The sequence below is a fragment of the Planococcus citri genome, chromosome 2 (assembly GCF_950023065.1).
Source record: "Planococcus citri chromosome 2, ihPlaCitr1.1, whole genome shotgun sequence".
In the NCBI taxonomy this organism is placed as follows: domain Eukaryota; kingdom Metazoa; phylum Arthropoda; class Insecta; order Hemiptera; family Pseudococcidae; genus Planococcus; species Planococcus citri.
Window position 1 is genome coordinate 76,885,507 of NC_088678.1, and position 20,062 is coordinate 76,905,568.

At 38.3% G+C, this 20,062-nt stretch overlaps 1 protein-coding gene and 1 long non-coding RNA gene across 2 annotated transcripts in view; one reads left to right on the forward strand and one right to left on the reverse strand.

The window, feature by feature from the left end:
* Positions 1–9,105, reverse strand: part of Ndg (Nidogen) — a 28,897-nt gene extending 19,792 nt beyond the window's left edge. The window contains exons 1-2 of the mRNA XM_065353212.1: positions 8,755–9,105; positions 7,949–8,230 (exon numbers count right to left, since the gene is read on the reverse strand). Of these exons, the coding sequence (XP_065209284.1) occupies positions 7,949–8,230; positions 8,755–8,961 (489 nt within the window). The 5' untranslated portion in view covers positions 8,962–9,105. The remainder of the gene's footprint in view (positions 1–7,948; positions 8,231–8,754) is intronic.
* A 9,324-nt stretch (positions 9,106–18,429) lies between these two features.
* Positions 18,430–19,405, forward strand: LOC135837820 (uncharacterized). The gene is made up of 2 exons (XR_010557259.1): positions 18,430–18,748; positions 18,917–19,405. It is a non-coding gene; the product is annotated as an uncharacterized LOC135837820 (long non-coding RNA).
* Positions 19,406–20,062: the final 657 nt, after the last annotated feature.

Consider the following 20,062-nt stretch of genomic DNA (forward strand, 5'->3'; position numbering starts at 1 on the left):
TCGTTGGTGATCTGATTGATTGATCAACACCCCATTTTTCCAAAATCGGTGGGTTCCAGTTTCAAAACAGAATGTTGTCTAGCGATTCAATGATTTCAGAGTTTGAGGTAAAAAGCTGAAATTCACTGTTTATACCCTACTTTTGAAATTCTGTGTCGATTGCAGATGGTTTCGACCAGTTTTCGAGCCTCCAGCAATACTTTGAAAATCCTAGTTTTTCACGAAACGTCATAAAATCTGTCCACATTAAAGCAGATTTTGGAAAATGAATGGAGTTTAATTGTCAAGTGGGTGATTAACAACGCACCAATCACGAGCGTTCATACTGAAGTTAATTTAGACAGATTTTAAGCAAATCTTTAGACTCCAGATTAATTTGAAACCACCTCTGGTCGGCTTCAGATATTATAATGCTCAAAACGGTTCGAAACCGTTTCCAATCTATTTGGCAGGTCGAAAAAATGAGCTAAATACCAAATTTCAGCTTTATAGACCAATTTGGTAGAGTTTTTGATTTTTTTTTCAGATTTTTAGTCTAAATTTGACTTTTGAAAATTCACCAAAAATCGAAAAATGCACTTTCATAGCATCTGAAATTTCAACTGGGATACTTGTGGGTCATTTCACCTCAATTCGACCAACGTTTTCGAGTCATGTCCTCCCATTTCATTCAATTTTTTTTTACAGTGTCCACCCATCCAATAAGTAAGTAAGAACCCCGAAATCAGTTTGGTCCAAGCCCCCTCAGAGGGCGAAAAGTACTCAATTTCAGCAGCGCATACCTCTAAAGCTATGATACTTTGATCAAAACAGATCCCACAGTTCGAAAATGCATTGCATTTTAAACTTTCCAAGTATTTTGAATTATTTTCAAAATTTTGAAATTTGAACTTTCGAATTGAGAAGTTTGAATTTCAAAATTGGCACTGTAAGTGGTAGCTAACATTTAAAATTCTGAAATGGTTTGTGAGAGGGATATATGGGGCTCCTGTTAAGGAATATTAGGGACAATCACCACACAGTGGTGGTAACACTGGAAAGCGTCGATCTCTGGAGAACTCGCTGGAGATCGGCGCTGCGGCCGTTATTATGTTCGTACTTTATGTAGAATATGGTCAGTGTGTATTTTATCCCAATTAGTGTATTGTTTTATTAGGTGCGTCGTGGTGTCGTATCCAGTGTATACGTTTATCTTATTTCAATGTGTTTATTTTATGTGTACTGTGTCTAACTTTTTATATAGTAATCTGTGTTAACTATTGTGTTTAATTCTGCATGTAACGTACATGAATACATAATTCTAAAAGTACATCGCGTGTCGTCTATTATTACAATAAAGGTATATTATCCAAGCCGGGGTAAGTCTGTCATCCTCAGGGGTGCTTAATTATATCTATTACCTTTACAGGTTTCTATAGATCTTCTGATGCTCTTTTGAAATAATCAATTTTCTAGATAAGATCTTTCAATGTAAAAGAATCACCCCTCCCTCCCCAATTTGGGCAAAACTTTCAAAAAAAAATCTGGGGCATGTGATATATCGAATTGTATGTTTTTGGTGATGCTGAAAACGAATATGACGTAAGAAATTTGATTGGACCCCACCCATGGGTTCCAGCACCTCCCCAAAGGTTCAAAAAAGTGTTTTGTTCGTCCGACACATGAAATAGTATGTTTTTGGTGACGCTGAACACGAATATGACGTTAAATTTTTGATTGGAGCAAAATTAAACAAATGTGGACTTCTAACCATCATGGAGGAGGTTTTGGGAAAATGAGCGAGGTTAATTTGAAAAACTTAAGCTATACTAGTGTTCAGCGATATCGAAAACATACTATATCATGTGTTACACGAATGAAATCATTTTTTTTTTAGTTTTGTCCCCTTTGGGGAGGCGCTGGGATCCGTGGGTGGGGTCCAATCAAAAATCTGACATCATATTCGTGTTCAGCATCACCAAAAACATACAATTCGATATATCGCATGCCCCAGGTTTTTTTTTGAAAGTTTTGCCCAAATTTGGGGGAGGGGGTGCTCCCTCTACATTGAAAGATCTCATATCGAAAGTTAATTATTTCAAAAAAGCATCATAAGGCACATCTATAGAAATTTTTTCGGAATTTTAAATTATAGCTCCCACTTACAGCGCCATTCTGAAATTAGAACTTTCAATTCGGAACTTCAACTTTCAACTTTTGAAAATTTCAAAATACTTAAAAAGTTCGAAATGCAAAGCCCTTTCAAACTATGGAATCTGTTTTGATCAAAGGTTCATAGCTTTAGAGGTATATGCTGCTGAAGTTGAGTACCTCGACACAATGTGAAAATAATTGAAGCCCTTCACCTGGCGCAGCCACTCAGGGGGCTCGGACCAAACTGATTTCGGGTTTCTTACTTATTGAGGGGGTAGACATACTGAATAATTAATATTTATTTCAAAACGTTTTTTTCATGTAAGTATAATAAGTATGTATTTTATTTTTTCATAAGTATTATTTATACGAAGAAACCCCCATTGGAAATCAGTTGAGAGCCAATATCCACATTTCATGGCCTGGCGCCTTTTCTAAGCAGTCAAAAGCGGGCAAAGATGACACATGGGGGTGTTTTGGGATCAAAATTTGGTTGTTCTTGTTGTTTATTTGACGATTACAGTACAATTGCATATCTAATATCCATGTAGGTATTGTATATATAGGTATTAATTAAAAATATCTTGAGGGAGTTTCATATTTTGAAATGAAAAGAATCGTAGTTGAAATTGATAATTTATCGTCATATGTAACAAACTGACTTTATGGTGAAAAATAAAACTACGGGTAAGTGATTACTCCATGACTGACAATACCAACAATCAACATATCCAAATTGAAGCATCCCAGGATAAGGAAGTTGCAAAACTACTGTTTAAAATAATATGTAATTAAATTTAGAATCACGAAGTAACATGTTAATTAAAAATGCAATCTATGTAAGTTATTGTAAATCAAATAAAGAATTTTAAAGTAACAAATGCTTATAAAAAACATCATCAATATGGTTTATGCAAATTGAATCAGAATTCCCCAGCAACACGTATCAATATGTGTACCTGTACGTGCATCTGAGAAGGTCCCAATTTGGATATAGGTCTACCGCAAAATGGAAACACTTACAAGACAAAAAATGATACAACAAAACAACCACAAATCAGAAAAGAGGTAGGTAAGTGATTTTTATTCCTATGCCACCTGAAAATAATAAATATGAAGCTTTGAAAAAACGTATAATTGCTGAATTCACGGACTCTCAGGAGACGCTGCCGAATGGGTTATCATTAGAAAAGTGAGAGAGTACCAGACAAACTGCTTCACCATTACAAATACATTACTCCATTGAGTTTTAACCAAGAATATCCTCATCTCATAAAAAAATATTTAATTCCACTTCTTCCAGATTTTCCTCCAATGAAAAAGAAAATTCAAGTCAAAGTTCAATAATACCTACCTAAAGTTTAACTCATGACTCGACTTTCAGCGTTCGTACTCAATCTTTTCCAGAAAATAACCTCAGCTTTGAGTAACCAAAAAAGCTCGAAAACATATGACCCAAAAAAATCAGGCAAAACTTGAGTAGGTAAAATAGTTTAATGCAGAAAAAAATGATCATTTGGTTTTCATTTCTGAGAAATTGGATCATTTTGCAACTTTGTGGCAATTTTTGGCAACAAAGTAAGAATATATCTACCATTTCTTTGGACAATTATAGAAAAAAAGTGAAATAGTTTGGAATATTTCTCAAAAAAAATAGAACGAAAAATTTTATTATGAAAATGAAAATTTAAGTCAAAGTTCATTTATACCTTTTGGCTCAACATTCAGCGTTCGTACTCTAATCTTTAAAAAAAATAACCTCAGCATGCAGTAACCAAAAAAGCTCGAAGAAATGGCCAAGAAAAAATGGCAAAACGTAACGTGAATAAAATAGTTAAATGCAGAGAAAAATTACAATTTGGTTTTCAAATCAAAAAAAAATTGATCATTTCTCAACTTTGTATAAATTTTATGGTGAAAAATATGTAGAACTACAGGTAAGTGACTACTACACCACGACCAACAATACCAACATATCCGAATAGAAGCATCCCAGGATAGGGAAGTTGCAAAACATACTGTTTAAAATAATATAGGCATGTATATATGTAATTAAATTAAGAATTACGAAGTACAAGTAACATGTTAATTAAAAATGCCATCAATGTAGTTAATGTAAATCAAATTAAGAATTGTAAAGTAACAAATGTTGATAAAAAAACATTATCGATGTGGTTTATGCAAATTGAATTCAGAATTGCCAAGCAACACGTTGATTAAAAACATCAACATAATTCATATGGGGTTGTAGGCTGCATCAAGATGCAAGTACATGTGGGCAGAATATTCGTCATTTCCTCCTTATGAAAAAGTAATATTCCATCTTATTGATTAGTAAGCACTTAAAAATCCAACAAATTTGAATTATGTCAATGTGAAGAGCCACTTCTCTTTATCTCTTAAAACAGTAATACCTCCGAATTGTAAATTAATCATTACTAAAAATCAAGAATCCCATATCAGCGATAGGTAAGTGATTTTTTTCCTATGCCACCTGAAGAGGATAAATAATTATGAAGCTTCGAAAAAACGTATAATTTCCGAATTCACGGACTCTCAGGAGACGCTGCACGCTGCTGAATGGGTTATCATTAGGATAGGAAGGTGGAACGAGACCAAACTCATCACCATTCCACATTCATGTACATCACTACATTGAATTTTAACCAGGAATAATCCTCGTCTCATAAGAAACATGCAATGTGAAAATTTAAGATCATTTATACCTAAAGCTTGGCTCGACTCTCAGAGCTCGTTTTCAATCTTTCTCAAAAAAATAAAATGAAATAAAATGAAATAAAATAACCTCAGAATTCGGCAACCAAAAAATCTTGAAGAAATGATCAAAAAAAAAATGGCACAACTGACAAGGGAACCTCTTGAGGTGTCCGCCTCCGATTTGAACGGGACCGCGATTTTTGGAAAGATCATGTTCTAAAACCCTAAATCCAAATTTTCAGCTGCCCATAGTTCATTTTTCGATTTTTGGCGAATTTTTGAAAATCCAAAATTGACTATTTTGGTGATTTATGCTTTTTTAAAAAAAGTACGTACTTGATCAGTAAAGATGTTCAAAAGAAGTCCTACAAGTGATATTAACCACCCGAATCCAAATTTCGCCATCTCCAGTCATTCTGGAGCCTCCAGCGCTATTTTTCAAATTCTCCAGAATTTTGAATTTGCTCCAGAAGGCGTGAATATGAAGTTGGGCAGCTAAAAATCGAGTTGTGTGTTATAATCGATCTGTTCAACGAGTTTATCCACATTTGAGTCGGTTTTGGGAGGGACACCTCAAGAGTGGTTTTTTGACCAGCTTTTTTCATAATAAAAAATCCAAAAAAAATCAAAATTTTACCGTTTGTGAGGAAATTTTTGAAATTTGCGCGAATTGCTGTATTTCGTCCACAACCCCCCCCCCAGGCCGAGTTCCGCCATTTCCAGCCATTCTGGAGCCTCCAGCGCGATTTTTAAATTTGCTCCAGAAGGCGTGAATATGAAATTGGACAACTAAAAATCGAGTTATGTGTTACACTCGATCTGTTTAACGAGTTTATCCACATTTGAGTCGATTTTGGGAGGGACACTTCAAGAGTGGTTTTTTGACCAGCTTTTTTCATAATAAGAAATCCAAAAAAATCAAAATTTTACCGTGTGTGAGGAAATTTTTGAAGTTTGCACGAATTGCTATATTTCGTCCACAACACCCCCCCCCTCGAGGCAGAGTTCCGTCATTTCTAGCCATTCTGGAGCCTCCAGCGGGATTGTTAAATTTCTCCAGAATTTTTAATTTGCTCCAGAAGGCGTGAATATGAAATTGGGCAGCTAAAAATCGAGTTGTGTGATATACTCGATCTGTTTAACAAGTTTATCCACATTTGAGTCAATTTGGGAAGGGACACCTCAAGAGTGGTTTCTTGACTATCTATTTTCAAAACTGGTAAAAAAAACACTCTTTCGAGGTTTTCCTCCCAAATCCGACTCAAAAGTGGATAAACTTCTTGAACAGATCGAGTATAATACACAACTCGATTTTTAGCTGCCCAACTTCGTATTCACGCCTTCTGGAGCAAATTCAAAATTCTGGAGAAATTGAAAAATGGCGCTGGAGGCTCCAGAATGGCTGGAAATGACGAAATTTGGACTTGGCGGGTTAAATATCAGTTTTAGGACTTCTTTTGAACATCTTTACTGATCAAGTACGTACTTTTTTTTAAAAAAGCATAAATCACCAAAATGTAGTCAATTTTGGATTTTCAAAAATTCGTCAAAAATCGAAAAAATATGAACTTGGGCAGCTGAAAATTTGGATTTAGGGTTTTCAGAACATGCTCTTTCCAAAAATCGCGGTCCCGTTCAAATCGGAGGCGGACACCTCATGAGGTTCCCTTGTGAGAAAAATACATTGGCAATTTATTGCAGAGAAAAATGACTATTTGGTTTTCAATTCTGAAGAATTGCATCACTTTGTAAGTTTTTGGCAATAAAGTAAGAATTTCTGCAATTTCTTTGAACAATTTTAGAAAAAAAGTGAAATTCGTTGGAATATTTTGAATTGAAAAAAAAAACAAAACCTTTTAGCCATTTGCTGAACAGCAAAAATTTTTGTTTGTTCTAAAAAAACAAAAATTCTTGACACTTTTCGGAAAAAAAGCAAGAATTTGACAATTTGAGCAAAAAATGGGACATTTTGATAGGTAATTAGAGACAGACAGGTGATAATTTTTGTACATTTTTGGCAAAAAAAGCGAGAATTTTGCACAATTTTTAGCCATTGTGCAAAAAAACGAAGTTTTACTTTTGAAAAATCGAGACTTCTTGAAAATTTGTGGAAAAAATGAGGACTTTTCGGATTTAAAAAAACAAAAAAACAAAACATGTTTGGCAATTTTAATATGAATGGTGAGTTTTTGTAAATTTCTATCAAAATGCAAGTCATCGAAAATAATTTTAGCAAAAATGAGAACTTATTGGCAATTTTAGTGGAAATATTACTGATATTTTTGTCAAAAAAAAAAAAAAAAAAAAAACGAAACTTAGACAGTTTTAGAAAAGATAACTTCTGCAGAAAAATTTGGCCATTTTCCAAAAAGCTTAAATTATTATCTATCTTTGAAAAAGCGAAAATTTTTGACGAATTTTGGAAAAAATGAAACTGGTGAATTTTAGCAAAAAACAGGACTTCTTGTAAATAATTTGCAAAAAAGTGATACTTTAAGACAATTTATGGCAAAAAATCCTGATTTTTGAGAAATTCTTGAAAAAAGGTAAGACTTCTCAACAATTTATCTACGTAAGGAAAAAATATATTGGTAAAAAGTAAGACTTGAACCATTTGAGCAAAAAGAAGGATTTTTGATAGATTATTGATAAAAGTATGATACCTACAGATTCGTACTTTTCAAGAATTTTCGTCGAAAAAAACGAGATTTTTTTCACTTTTTCAGCAATAAGGCGAAACTTTTTGGTACTTTGGGAGAAAAATTCGAGACTTTTTGAAAGTTCAGGAGAAAATCGTACGTTTTCAGTTATTTCCATTTCACTTTATTTGGACAGAAAGTAAGATGAATTCAAATTCAACGGTCATTATAAGAAAATCACAACGAAAACGATAACAGCGGAAAACATCTACGACGACGTCACAAATCATCCACCATGTTCAATAACCTTCCTATATATTGTTAGCATTGCGTTGAACCATATCATAGAAGCAATCAAGCGAATACTCAAATCAGTAGGTTGTTGATGCATCGATTGTTATAGAGAATTAGATACCTATGTATGTACTTATTTATAAATATGTACTTCCTGGTTTTACCTTATCGTATTTCTGATTATAGTATCCAACTCTGTACCAAGTAGCTATGAATAGCGATGTGGCCTGGAATCGTGCTCCGGAATTGGGAAAGAATTGGCGAATTTCTTGACTCGCTCGACTCAGCAAGGATACATCATTCGTTTCACGATAGAAAACCGATCCAGAGACTCGAATATCGGTATTGGCGTAAAGAGCAGCGATTACAGGATAGTCCAGAGGGAATTGCATGTTTACGTATTGCGACATCGTTGTTATGAATGAGATCAGTCCGTTGGCGTTTACCTAAGGGTTGGAAAATCCTATCGATGAGAAGAATGAATAAAATTCGAGGCAATTTTCATCCATATGGGCCAGTTTTTGAGAAAATTAACTCAAGAGGGAAATTGCATCGACAAATTTTTGGTTCGAAAACAAATAGTCGAATAATAAACAGAATAATTAAAAAAAACAGATTTTCGTTAATCGAGATCAATCGAATGGAAGTGTTTATTTCTGTTCAGCTATGTTTACGTTATAAATCATTGTCTCCCCTTACAGGAAGATAAAGGAAAAGCCATCGTATCGACTTTTTGTCTGCCTCGAAAGCTCGGATAATTTTTCAAAGTATATTTTATTTTTCATCGAATCGATAACGTAAGTTGATAAGAAGCAGCCGCATTGTAAATATAAATTCCAAGAAACGGAAATGAACTCCGGCGATGACTTTGGATTGATTTTTATCCCACCCAGATCCAGAATCTACTCTATAAATACCTACTAAACTTCGAGAAGGTATAATACCTATATAAAGATACGAAATAACTTACGAATAAAGACGAATACACTTCGCTGTAGAATTTCACCGGTACTCTGAGCTGTATTTCTGGCGTATACGCTTCGTGATCAACTTTAGACAACTGAGCATCTCCATATTGTTCGCCATAAGAATAGAATCGTTGTATCGGAATAGCTCCAACATTCCAGACGACAAACGCGGCCAAAATTAAACACCTAAACGCCTTAAAAGCGATCATTTTGGAGTTGATATTGGGCCAACTTTCATACGAAAGCAATCGATTTGAAATCGACTGCTGGGAAGAAAAAAACCACACAACTTTTTGGACACGACCTTATTATACACGAATACTTGAACAAACTAACTCGATTAAGTATTCGATTTCTGACAGAATGAAATGAAACATCGTCGATAACATCCTATCAAAGGTGATTGAACGACGACGAGTATTATCTATTGAAAAAGGTGTAAAGGTCATCCGGATATTTATTTTTATGAAAATGTTGGTAAAAGTTAACGTATGTAATTGCGAAGGAATTGTACGAAGACGAAAGATTATACATACGATGGATGAGATTCGGTTATTTTGATATGATGATGTATTTGGACGTATGACTGGGTAATGGGTTAAGGTTAATACGATATATAGGTACATTTTTACATCGAGTTGAACGAGTTTTGAAATTCCAAGAACAGAGATAAGTGAGGTGGAAAATGCTGGCGTTGCAGGTTGCTCACGAGCCTATACATGATGTGGCGAAATATGGTATTTTGGATACAGGGTCATTCCACGTCAATTCGACCAAAAAGTGGTATGATGGGGGGGGGGGGAGTGAAGATTTTTTTTGAAAATTTTCCGGCGGAGAGACCTTCCGAAGGGATGACTATTGGCGCAAATCGCAGCCCTCTAGTCCTTTTTTAAAGGCTGCTAGGGGGTGTCAAAGTTTTCAGTGAACTTGAAATATCATCCATTTCAGCAGTGGATAACTCGATGACTGCGATACCTACCAAAATGGAACTTTTTCCAATAGTAAGGGGTTTTGAAAGGCTTTTTGGTGATATCATAAAAATCAGTGTTGCCACTTTTTTTCGTACAAAAAATTAGCTCGAAAAATTTCCAAACGTAGTTTTCATATCGTTCCGACTCTCAATAATTCTAAAAAAAATATATTATGGTCAGCTTTTCATGCTGAACAACATATTAAAAAATTGCGATGGCATTATTTCGTAAAGTCGATTGAAAAAAAGGGACAGTTGGCGAAAAAATGCGATTTTTTTATAGAAAACATGAAAAAAAGTTTTGACTGGTGAAGTTGACCCATTTGACCCCGATTTCTACGTACACGTTGAAAAAGTTGAAAGAACCCCTTCATTCGATGAAATGAACTCATCACAAAAAAATCAAATTCTGAAAAAATTCAAAAAATAAACGAATTTCAATTTATTTGCTATAAGTGTGATTTTTATCAACTTTTTAATGAAATACGTCAGAAAGAGGTCAGAATAAGACAACAGAATAAATTTAAACATTTTTATATTTTTTCAGAATTTTTGAGAATCGGAACGATATAAAAACTACATACGTTTTAAAACTTTTTGGGCTAATTTTTTGCACGAAAAAAAGTTAGTCGGGGAGCTCGCTTAAGGATAAATTGCCCCCCCCCCCCACGGTCGATCATCCGGGACAACATTTTTCTTAAAGGGAGTGTCCTAAGGAACTTTTCTAGCAATTGTACTAAAAAAAAAATTGGCCCTACTTACAAAATGGCGTACATTTTGATTGACAGGTCAGCCGAAATCGCAGATTTTGCGTTCAACACAGCACTTCCACAACATTTTTCAAACTATACAAAAGTAGATCGAAAGATCAAGCAAAAATTTATCACCTGTCAAAATTTCAAGTGCTGATGTGCGTTTTTCGATTTTTGGTGAATTTTTGAAAATCAAATTCAGGCCAAAAATGAGGAAAAAAATCAAAAATTTACCAAATTGACCAAGAAAGCTGAAATTTGGGATACACCATATTTTCGACATGCCAAATCGATTGGAAACTGTTTGAAACCATTTTGAGCAGTTCTGGAGCTTCCAGCAGATTTTTAAACTCGAAATTCCCACAAAATTTCACCAAAATGGAGTTGGAAAGCAGAAATAACTAATTTCAATACTGCAGGAGGATTTCAAGTCTTTTTGGAGCATACAGCGATTTTTTGAAAATTACTGGAGCCTCCAGTAGATTTTTGAAACTTTAATTTTCCTCAAAATTTCATCAAACGGAGATGGAAACTCAAAATTCATTCTGAGAACCAATTTTAATACGCTACAAAGTCGTCTGCTGGTGGATTTCAAGTCTTTTTGGAGCCTCCAGCCACTTTTTGAGAGGTTGTATGGTGTTTTTTGGAAAATTGTAATTTCCAAGAAGTAGCTGGAAGCTTCAAAACCATTTAAAACCATTTGAAACCACCATGTAGTCGACCTCATATCGTATTGAAATTAGTTTGCGAAGTAAATATCAGCTTGCCAACTCCATTTGGTAAAATGTTGCGGGAATTTCAAGTTCCAAAAATCTACTGGAGGCTCCAGTAATTTTCAAAAAGTTGCTGGAGGCTCCAAAATGACTTGAACCCACCTGAAGTCGTCTTCAGAGGGTGTTAAAATTGGAGTGTAGAGTAAATTTCAGCTTTCCATCTCCATTTGATGAAATTTTGTGAAAATTTGAAGTTTCAAAAATTTACTGGAGGCTCCAGTAATTTTCAAAAAGTCGCTGGAAGCTTCAAAATGATTTGATCTCACCTGAAGTCGTCTTTAGAGGGTGTTAAAATTGGAGTGTAGAGTAAATTTCAGCTTTCCATCTCCATTTGATGAAATTTTGTGAAAATTTGAAGTTTCAAAAATTTACTGGAGGCTCCAGTAATTTTCAAAAAGTCGCTGGAGGCTCCAAAATGATTTGAACTCACCTGAAGTCGTCTTTAGAGGGTGTTAAAATTGGAGTGTAGAGTAAATTTCAGCTTTCCATCTCCATTTGATGAAATTTTGTGAAAATTTGAAGTTTCAAAAATCTACTGGAGGCTCCAGTAATTTAAAAAAAACCGCTGGATGCTCCAAAACGACTTGAAATCTCCCTGCAGTTAACTTTGTAGCGTATTGAAATTAGTTTGCAGAATAAATTTCAGCTTTCCACTCCATTTTGGTGAAATTTTGTGGGAATTTCGAGTTTCAAAAATCTGCTGGAGGCTCCAGAACTGCTCGAAACGGTTCGAAACAGTTTCCAATCGATTTGGCAGGTCAAAAATAGGTGTATCCCAAATTTCAGCTTTCTTGGTCAATTCGGTAAATTTTTGATTTTTAGATTATTACATGTTCTTTTTATTCAGATTTAGCCAACTTATTTAGAATCTGGATGTTGGATTTTTTTCACCTTCACCATTAAAAAGAAGTTACTTAAGTATGTCCACCAACAATTAAAGGTTCATCGCCTTCAAATAAAGATTCAAATGCTTTGAAAAGACCTCATAAGTCAATAAAATACAATTTTTTTAAATGACAATTGTGCTCTAATTTAAATTGCGAATGTGTATGTTAAAGGTTTACAAGACGAAAACACGTTCACGTCTATTCTTAAAGCATTTGACAGAAGCACAATAATTTCTGCCGAATTAAGTACGATTATATTATCTACCATAAACGAAGTAGAAAATTCGGACGACATGCTGACAGCATTATTCAGATACCTATGAAAAGTAAAAATCGAAGTAAAACAACTATTTCTCAATCAATTATTGGATAAAACAATCAACAAAGACTTTTTCGAAAATGTTTTTGTATTCGCACTGGCTGAATTGGAAAAAGACCAACAAACGGAGTTGCTCGAGTTGATTCTAGATATGATGAAACCAAAACCAAAAAGATCCTCAGAAGAGATCCTCAAGAAAAAAAAAAAAAAAGAATGAAGTTGAAGTATCTCGTAACGGTATAAATCATTAAAAACATGTATGTAGTACAAGTATAAGAATGATATTATTTACTTATTAAGCAAAAAAAAAAAAAACAACAAAATATTAAGTATAAATAAATAAAACATTTGTTTAGTTTGGTGATAAATAAAATGAAGCGTGGTTTTCCAAAACGCATTAAGTCACAAAAGTAAGTTCCGAGAAAAAGCATAAACCATACTCCCATTTCATTAGAGGGCTCATTTTGAGTATGCAACCAACCTAACATTGAAGTTTAGGTATAGCTTGATATGATTCAACACGCGGTGTTGAGTTGAATGTTGCACAAGCGATTCCACAAGCGTTTTAAAACATTGACTTAATGCGTTTTGGAAAACCAATAGACGTTTTATTGAAAAATGAGCATTCATTCAGGGAAATTATGAGGTAATTATAAAATAATTATAGAAATGAAAATACCATCTACCTAGTAGGAAAATCAATTTAGGTTTTTGCCGTAAGTATCTCCTTCACTAAACTCGATAATTGGCAATATATTATCCATGCATCGTGCTAGTAAATTTCTGTTCGTCTCTTATTTTCTTGTTCTTTTTCCAGTTTTCTTCAATTTATTCTTCTCTCCTGCTTTCCTTTCCTCTTCAAAATTTCTTCCCTTTCAATCTAACTTTATTTGGCTTTTTATACAAAAATAAAATATTTGAATCAAACCAGATGTGATTCAAGTGAATGGCAGAATGGACGCTCGAATAAGTCAATTTTTGGAAAATGTTGAACCCAAAGTAGGATCATGATTTTTGGTGTTTTTGAAAAGGTCTCATGAAACCTGATCAAGATTATAGGTCAAAATAATTGTGGAAAGACTTCAAAGATTTCGAAGAAAACGTGTTCTGGGCAGTTTCAAAGATTTTAACTCTTGATTGGATCATCAATTTTGATAACATATCAAGAGCACGACGCTGTGGAAGAATTTCAACCCGTCAATTGATCATAATATGTATAATAATATTTGTGAAGTACTCGACTCCACGTAGAATAACGAATACCGAATCGCCAATTAAAATGATTAATTAATAATATAAAATATGTACACAATGACTAGAACAGAAATATACACGTATACGTAGAATTACAGACGGCTAACGGTACAAAGATTACGATAACAACTGGATGTTGTATGAAGGTAATGAAATGAGTGGTTTCAGTGACGATGCGCGCGCGCGCGGGAAACCCGCTTCGCCCGCGCCTAATTGGCGTATGTGTAAGTTGGGCTGCATGTAGTATCGCCACACAACTCCCCCCCTAGCGGGGGACCCGCTGGACACAATTTACATAAATTACACGGAAGATGAGGATATTTACATGGGGTATTTCCCCTTAAATCTGACTTTCCGCAGTGGTCGGACAGGCTGCGGAGGTGGTTTCTTGGCTGAGGTTAGAGGCGCCTTGGCTGTGACTGGAGGTGAGGGTGCGTGGGTATCGGTCTCCTTTTCCGGTGATGAAAAGAACGCTGGCTTCGTCCTGTCGATGGACACTCGCAACACTCGGTTGTCCAATTGGACTTCTAAAGTCTTTTTGTCGGCGCTTCGGGAGATGACTCGGTGCGGACCAGTATATGGCGGCTGCAGCGCTGCTCTCTGAGTCTCAACCCTCAGGAAAACGTGAGAGCAGTCCGTCAGCTCTTTTGGTACGTAAGTGTACGACTGCTTAGGCTGACGTAAGGTGCTCGCTGCGTCTGTGATGGCCTTTCTGATTTTTTTTACGAACTCTGGTGCGTCGGATAGCTCTTGTGATGGCGTGAAAAAATCGCCTGGCAAGCGGAGTTCGGCGCCATACGTAAGTTGGGCCGCGGACACATCGTTATCTTGCACCGTGGAACGCAGGCCGAGCAAGATCATTGGCAGTGCGTCGCTCCAGCTGGTGGTTTGCTGTGCCATTATTGCGGCTTTCAGGCTCCTATGCCATCGCTCTACCTTGCCATTTGCCTGCGGATGGTAGCTAGTTGTTCTCACTTTGTGAATGCCTAGCAAGTTTGAGAGCTTCCGCACCAAGTCCGCCTCGAATTGGCGACCTTGATCAGTTGTGAGTGTCGCCGGGGCACCGAAACGAGGAACCCAATTGGTTGCAATTATCTCGGCAATTCGTTCTGCTGTAATCGACAGTGTTGGGTAGGCCTCCGGCCACCTTGATGTCCTGTCGATTATGGTGACAACGTACTCGTTGCCTTTTGATGGTGGCAGTGGGCCTACGATGTCCATGTGGATATGCTGGAAACGGCCCACAGCCTCGAACTGGCCAAACTTTGACTTTGTGTGCCGTCCAATCTTGGCTATGCCGCAACCGGTACACTCTCGAGTCCATCTTCGGCAGTCCTGCCGCAGGCCCGGCCAGACGAAGCGGCTTGCTACCTGCTTCACAGTTGATCTCGCTCCAGCATGTGCCAATCGATGCACGCTGAGGAATGCAGCTCGCCTGAACTTCTGTGGCACGAGTGGCCTTGCTTTGCCGCTAGAAACGTCACAATACAGCACCGTGTCTGATTGAGGCAGCTTCTTGCGCTCGATCTTGAGTGATGAGCCGCCTGCCAACAGCGCTTGGGTCTCATTGTCAGCCTCCTGTGCCTGAGACAACTCGTGGTAGTCTATCTCTGCTGTTGTGTTGACAGTCTCTATGCGTGAGAGCGCATCAGCCGGAATGTTCGCCGCCCCTTCAACATAACGAATATCCGTTGTGTACTGGGATATGAAATCCAGCTGCCGTGCGCGCCGTGGTGGCGCTTTCTCGCTGCTCTGTTTGAACGCAAACACCAATGGCTTGTGATCGGTGTACACAGAGAAAACTCTCCCTTCGAGCTGGGTTCCAAAGTGCCGAACTGCGGCATACATGGCCAGCAGCTCACGGTCGTATGTGCTATACCGCATTTCTGTGGGTGAGAGCTTGCGAGAGAAAAACGAGATCGGCTCAGGTACACCATCGCGCAGCTGCTGTAATGTTGCACCGATGGCTGTATTGGACGCGTCGGTTGTCAGGACCGTAGGTAATGCCTCGTCAGGGTGGTGCAGTAGAGTTGCATCTGCAAGGCGCTTCTTCAGCAGCTCGAACGCCTCCTCGGCATCTTTCGTCCAAACCAGCGGAGTTTTATCATTTTTCTTATTGGTCTTGATTAGACACTGAATTCGCCTTTGAACGTCGGCGACGCCTGGTAAGCAGCGGCGGTAATAGCCTAACATCCCGATGAAACGACGAAGACCGGAAACGTCTTTTGGCCGCGGATAGCGCATAATTGGTTCGACGCGCTCCGGAGATGGGCAGATACCTGCGGCAGATACGATGTATCCCAAAAACTCAACACTGGGCTGCGCATAGACGCATTTACCAGCTTTTAGAGTGAGCCCAGCTGCGGCCAATCGTGCCAAAACGGTGCGCACGTGACGTTCATGTTCCTCTGGCGAGGTGGAGAATATTATGATGTCATCTATATATACATAGACAAATGGAAGGTCACATAGCACCTGATGCATCAGTCTCTGGAAGGTCTGCGCCGCATTCTTTAGGCCGAATGGCATGAAAGGGAATTCGAAAAGGCCAAATGGCGTAATAACAGCCGTTTTCTCGATATCTTCCTCTGCCACTGGTACCTGGTAGTATGCCCTTTCGATGTCAACTTTGGAAAATATGGAAGCGCCGCAGAATGTGATGTTGAAATCCTGAGCATTCGGAACAGGATATCGATCAGGCTTTGTGGCGGCATTTAGAGCACGGTAGTCGCCGCACATTCTCCATTTCTCTTCACCACGTTTAGGTGCCACGTGGAGTGGAGATGACCAGGGGCTTTTTGACGGACGTATCTCGCCCTTCCGCAGCATCTCTTCAAAGGCTAGTTTTGCGGCCTTATACTTGTCCGGAGGTAGCCTGCGAGCTCTGGCGGCTACTGGTGGTCCTTCGGTTTCGATTACGTGTTTGACGGCATGTTTCACCGTTGATTTGGCGCCTGGATTTGATCGGATGAGCTCAGGAAACTCGGTGAGCAGCTTGGTGAACTCAGCTCCGCGGTCCACTGAACTCAGAGCAGTTTGGCCAAGTTCTACTGCCTGCACAGTGCAGTTTGCTGCCAACCACGTCGATCCATCGATCAGCTTGGAGAACTTCAGGTCCGGTATAAGGTGAAAATGCGCCAAAAAATCGGCGCCAATTATAGGCCTATCCACATTAGCGATTATGAATGGCCACACGAAATCACGCCTCAACCCCAAGGAAACCCGGACCAAGCGCACGCCGTAAGTGTTTATCCTGGTACCATTTGCAGCAAAAAGTGAGTTGGCTACTGCGCCGCGGCGCCTATCGGCTGCTTGCGCCGGAAGGACTGAGACGTCCGCACCACTGTCTATTAAAAACTTGCAATTGGTGCTGCGATCGAACACAAATAGGCGGCGTGATTTGCCTGCAGGCGCGCCGTACTCCGCCACTGTAGGCGCTTCTGGATGTTATTCTGATTTTGTCCACTTGCAGCCGTCACCGCCGCACTGCTTTGCCCTGCTGCCAAAACGATAGTGGTACCAACAGTAGCGGTAATTTCGCCCGGGCGTTGGCGATCTATTTCGTGACTTTGAGCGAACGTCAGGGCTCCTTGAGCGTGGTTTAGAGCGGCTGCGGCGCGACTCGCTTACGAGCTGATTTACGGAGTTCGTTAGCGCGGCTATTTGGGTTGCGAGGTCTGGCGTAGCTGCTGTTTGGGTGCCGGATGATGCGCCACTGCCGGATGGCTTGCTGACTTCGTGCACAGTTGGTGCTTTAACATATTTCATAGCCGCATCTGCGGCTGCAGCGAGCTTGTCTAGATCTGTTATGCCTCCTGCGGCTAGTACAACACGTATCTGCTCAGGAAGACCATTCATATAGAACACTCTCAGCGCAGAATCAAGTAGGCGGTTCTTAGCTATTTCGCGCATCTCTCGGAGCAGAACTGAGGGCTTTTTATCCCCAAGGTGGCACCCCTCAAGCAGCCTGGTGATTTGCTCTACATCGTCAGGCTCGAACTCCTCGAACAAACGATCACGTAGCGCAGTAAACATATCGGTGGCTGGTGGGTTCATAATAATATCTGGAACTCTGCCTGCGACTTCGTGAGGCAATGCGCTGGCGGCTGCATAATAACGTCGCTCGTCACCCGTAAATTGGCCTAATTTGAGCCTATATTCGACCTGCCTCCACCATAGCCTGACATTGCCGGCATTGAATGCTGGCAATTCGATTTTCTGCACCGCTTGGACTGCAGCGGGCTGCTCTGGTGGATCTTCTTTATCTTCAGGGTTGGTCATTGCGCCGGATAACGATTCACGCTCGAGCTACGATATGCTCAACAATTTTCTACGTTCGAACTAGCCGTACTGTGCGAAAACACACCGAATTTTGTGGGAAAAAACCTCGGGAAAACACACGCAAAACGCGAAAAACTTTCAGTCGGGGTCACCAGTGTGAAGTACTCGACTCCACGTAGAATAACGAATACCGAATCGCCAATTAAAATGATTAATTAATAATATAAAATATGTACACAATGACTAGAACAGAAATATACACGTATACGTAGAATTACAGACGGCTAACGGTACAAAGATTACGATAACAACTGGATGTTGTATGAAGGTAATGAAATGAGTGGTTTCAGTGACGATGCGCGCGCGCGCGGGAAACCCGCTTCGCCCGCGCCTAATTGGCGTATGTGTAAGTTGGGCTGCATGTAGTATCGCCACAATATTGAAATTGATGAGCTAAAGTTTCATCAAAAGTAAGGTATAGATTATAGTGGGAGTTTCAATACTTGAAACTTTGATGATTTTCTTCACTTTTTCGTATAGGAAAATATGTTTTTAATATGTATAATGAAATTAATTACTTAATCTATTATAGTAATGTAAACCCTTTTTTTAGACTGCGAATCACAACTTTATTTATGGACCGATTTTCTTGAAATTTCAAAATGAAGTGTAACATTTTAACCCGTTTACTTTTTTTCCAGTGATGACTCTGGCATCGAATCGCCTGCATCAATCAGACAGTAGTGATTCTGATTCAGTAGTAAGTAAATTGTTTAATTAATTAATTATTATCGTCAATAGATTATCCGAATCGTAGTTATCTCTGTCGTCGTCGTCGGCCTGCTCACGTACAGTTTTAAAAATAATAATAATAACAATAATGATCGTGATCTGTTTATCTAATATTATTCAATTTTTTCGTTTCCAGATATTTTATCATGTTTGGCAGAATAATGCGCAATTTTCATGCTCTACTATTAATGATTTCAACATCAACATGGAGACTTGGAGAGCTTCAATTTGTACAACTTTACGCCTCCCAGTAATGCGCTATACGTCGCTATTACTTTTCAACGAACTCCTGGCCGTAGTTTGTTCAAACTATTAAAGTTAAATGACACGTTCGACTTATATCAGAAATGGTTTGAGAAAAAGGATATTGACAACCAGTGTCAGCTATGAAGCTGACGATGAAGACGAATAAATTATAAAACGAAGTTCTATTTATATTTTTAAATGTGATTTTTATTTAATTATGCGCAAATGTGTTTGTGTATGTGTTGTGTTTGTGATTGTATGTGGGTTTGCGTATGTTATGAATGGATGGTATGTTAATTACGCATAGTCGTTTTTTATATTTTAAGAGCTGAATGTTTTTGGTTTCTGTATCATAATATTAAACTACTGATTACTAACAGTTTTACTTCTTATTCTAGAGTAAATCGAGTACTTATGCGATTACTGCCCTTTCGTTGGAAAGAAAGGCAAGCATTTAAGCGACCATCTGCAGACGCACCGGACTATAGATATGCACTAAAATGCAAATACCATAAGTGCGACGACTGGGTGATTAACTTCGAAATCAATAAAGTTACCGATCACCTTGGGTCAAGCGCCCACAGTTTCAAAGATTTACCGGATACAAAAGAGATGGAAAAAAAGAAAGCCAATTTCGAACAATATAAAATCAAACTGCGTAAAACGGCAGCGAGTATTCGAAAGAGGAAAGAAGAAGACGATGCTGAGAAAGAAAGAGCCAGAAAATCGGCGAATCGCAAAAGAAAGAATAATTCGATTCGATCCTGCTCGATGTATTTTCGTGTTCCCTATATTGTGTCTCCTTACAGGAAATATTGATAGTGGTCCTCGACGATGTTTAATTAATCGATCCTCGTCGATTGTAACTTGTGTTATCGTTAATTTACTGGAGCAAGACAGAAGGGTGGTGCCCAATGGTGTCCAATAAGACTTTTGCAAGTCTAAATTGGCCTTTATGGGTACAGGTAACTTTATTCGTATTTATAAACAAGAAGTAAACTTAAAATTGCTATTAGATGCGGTTCTCCTCACTAAA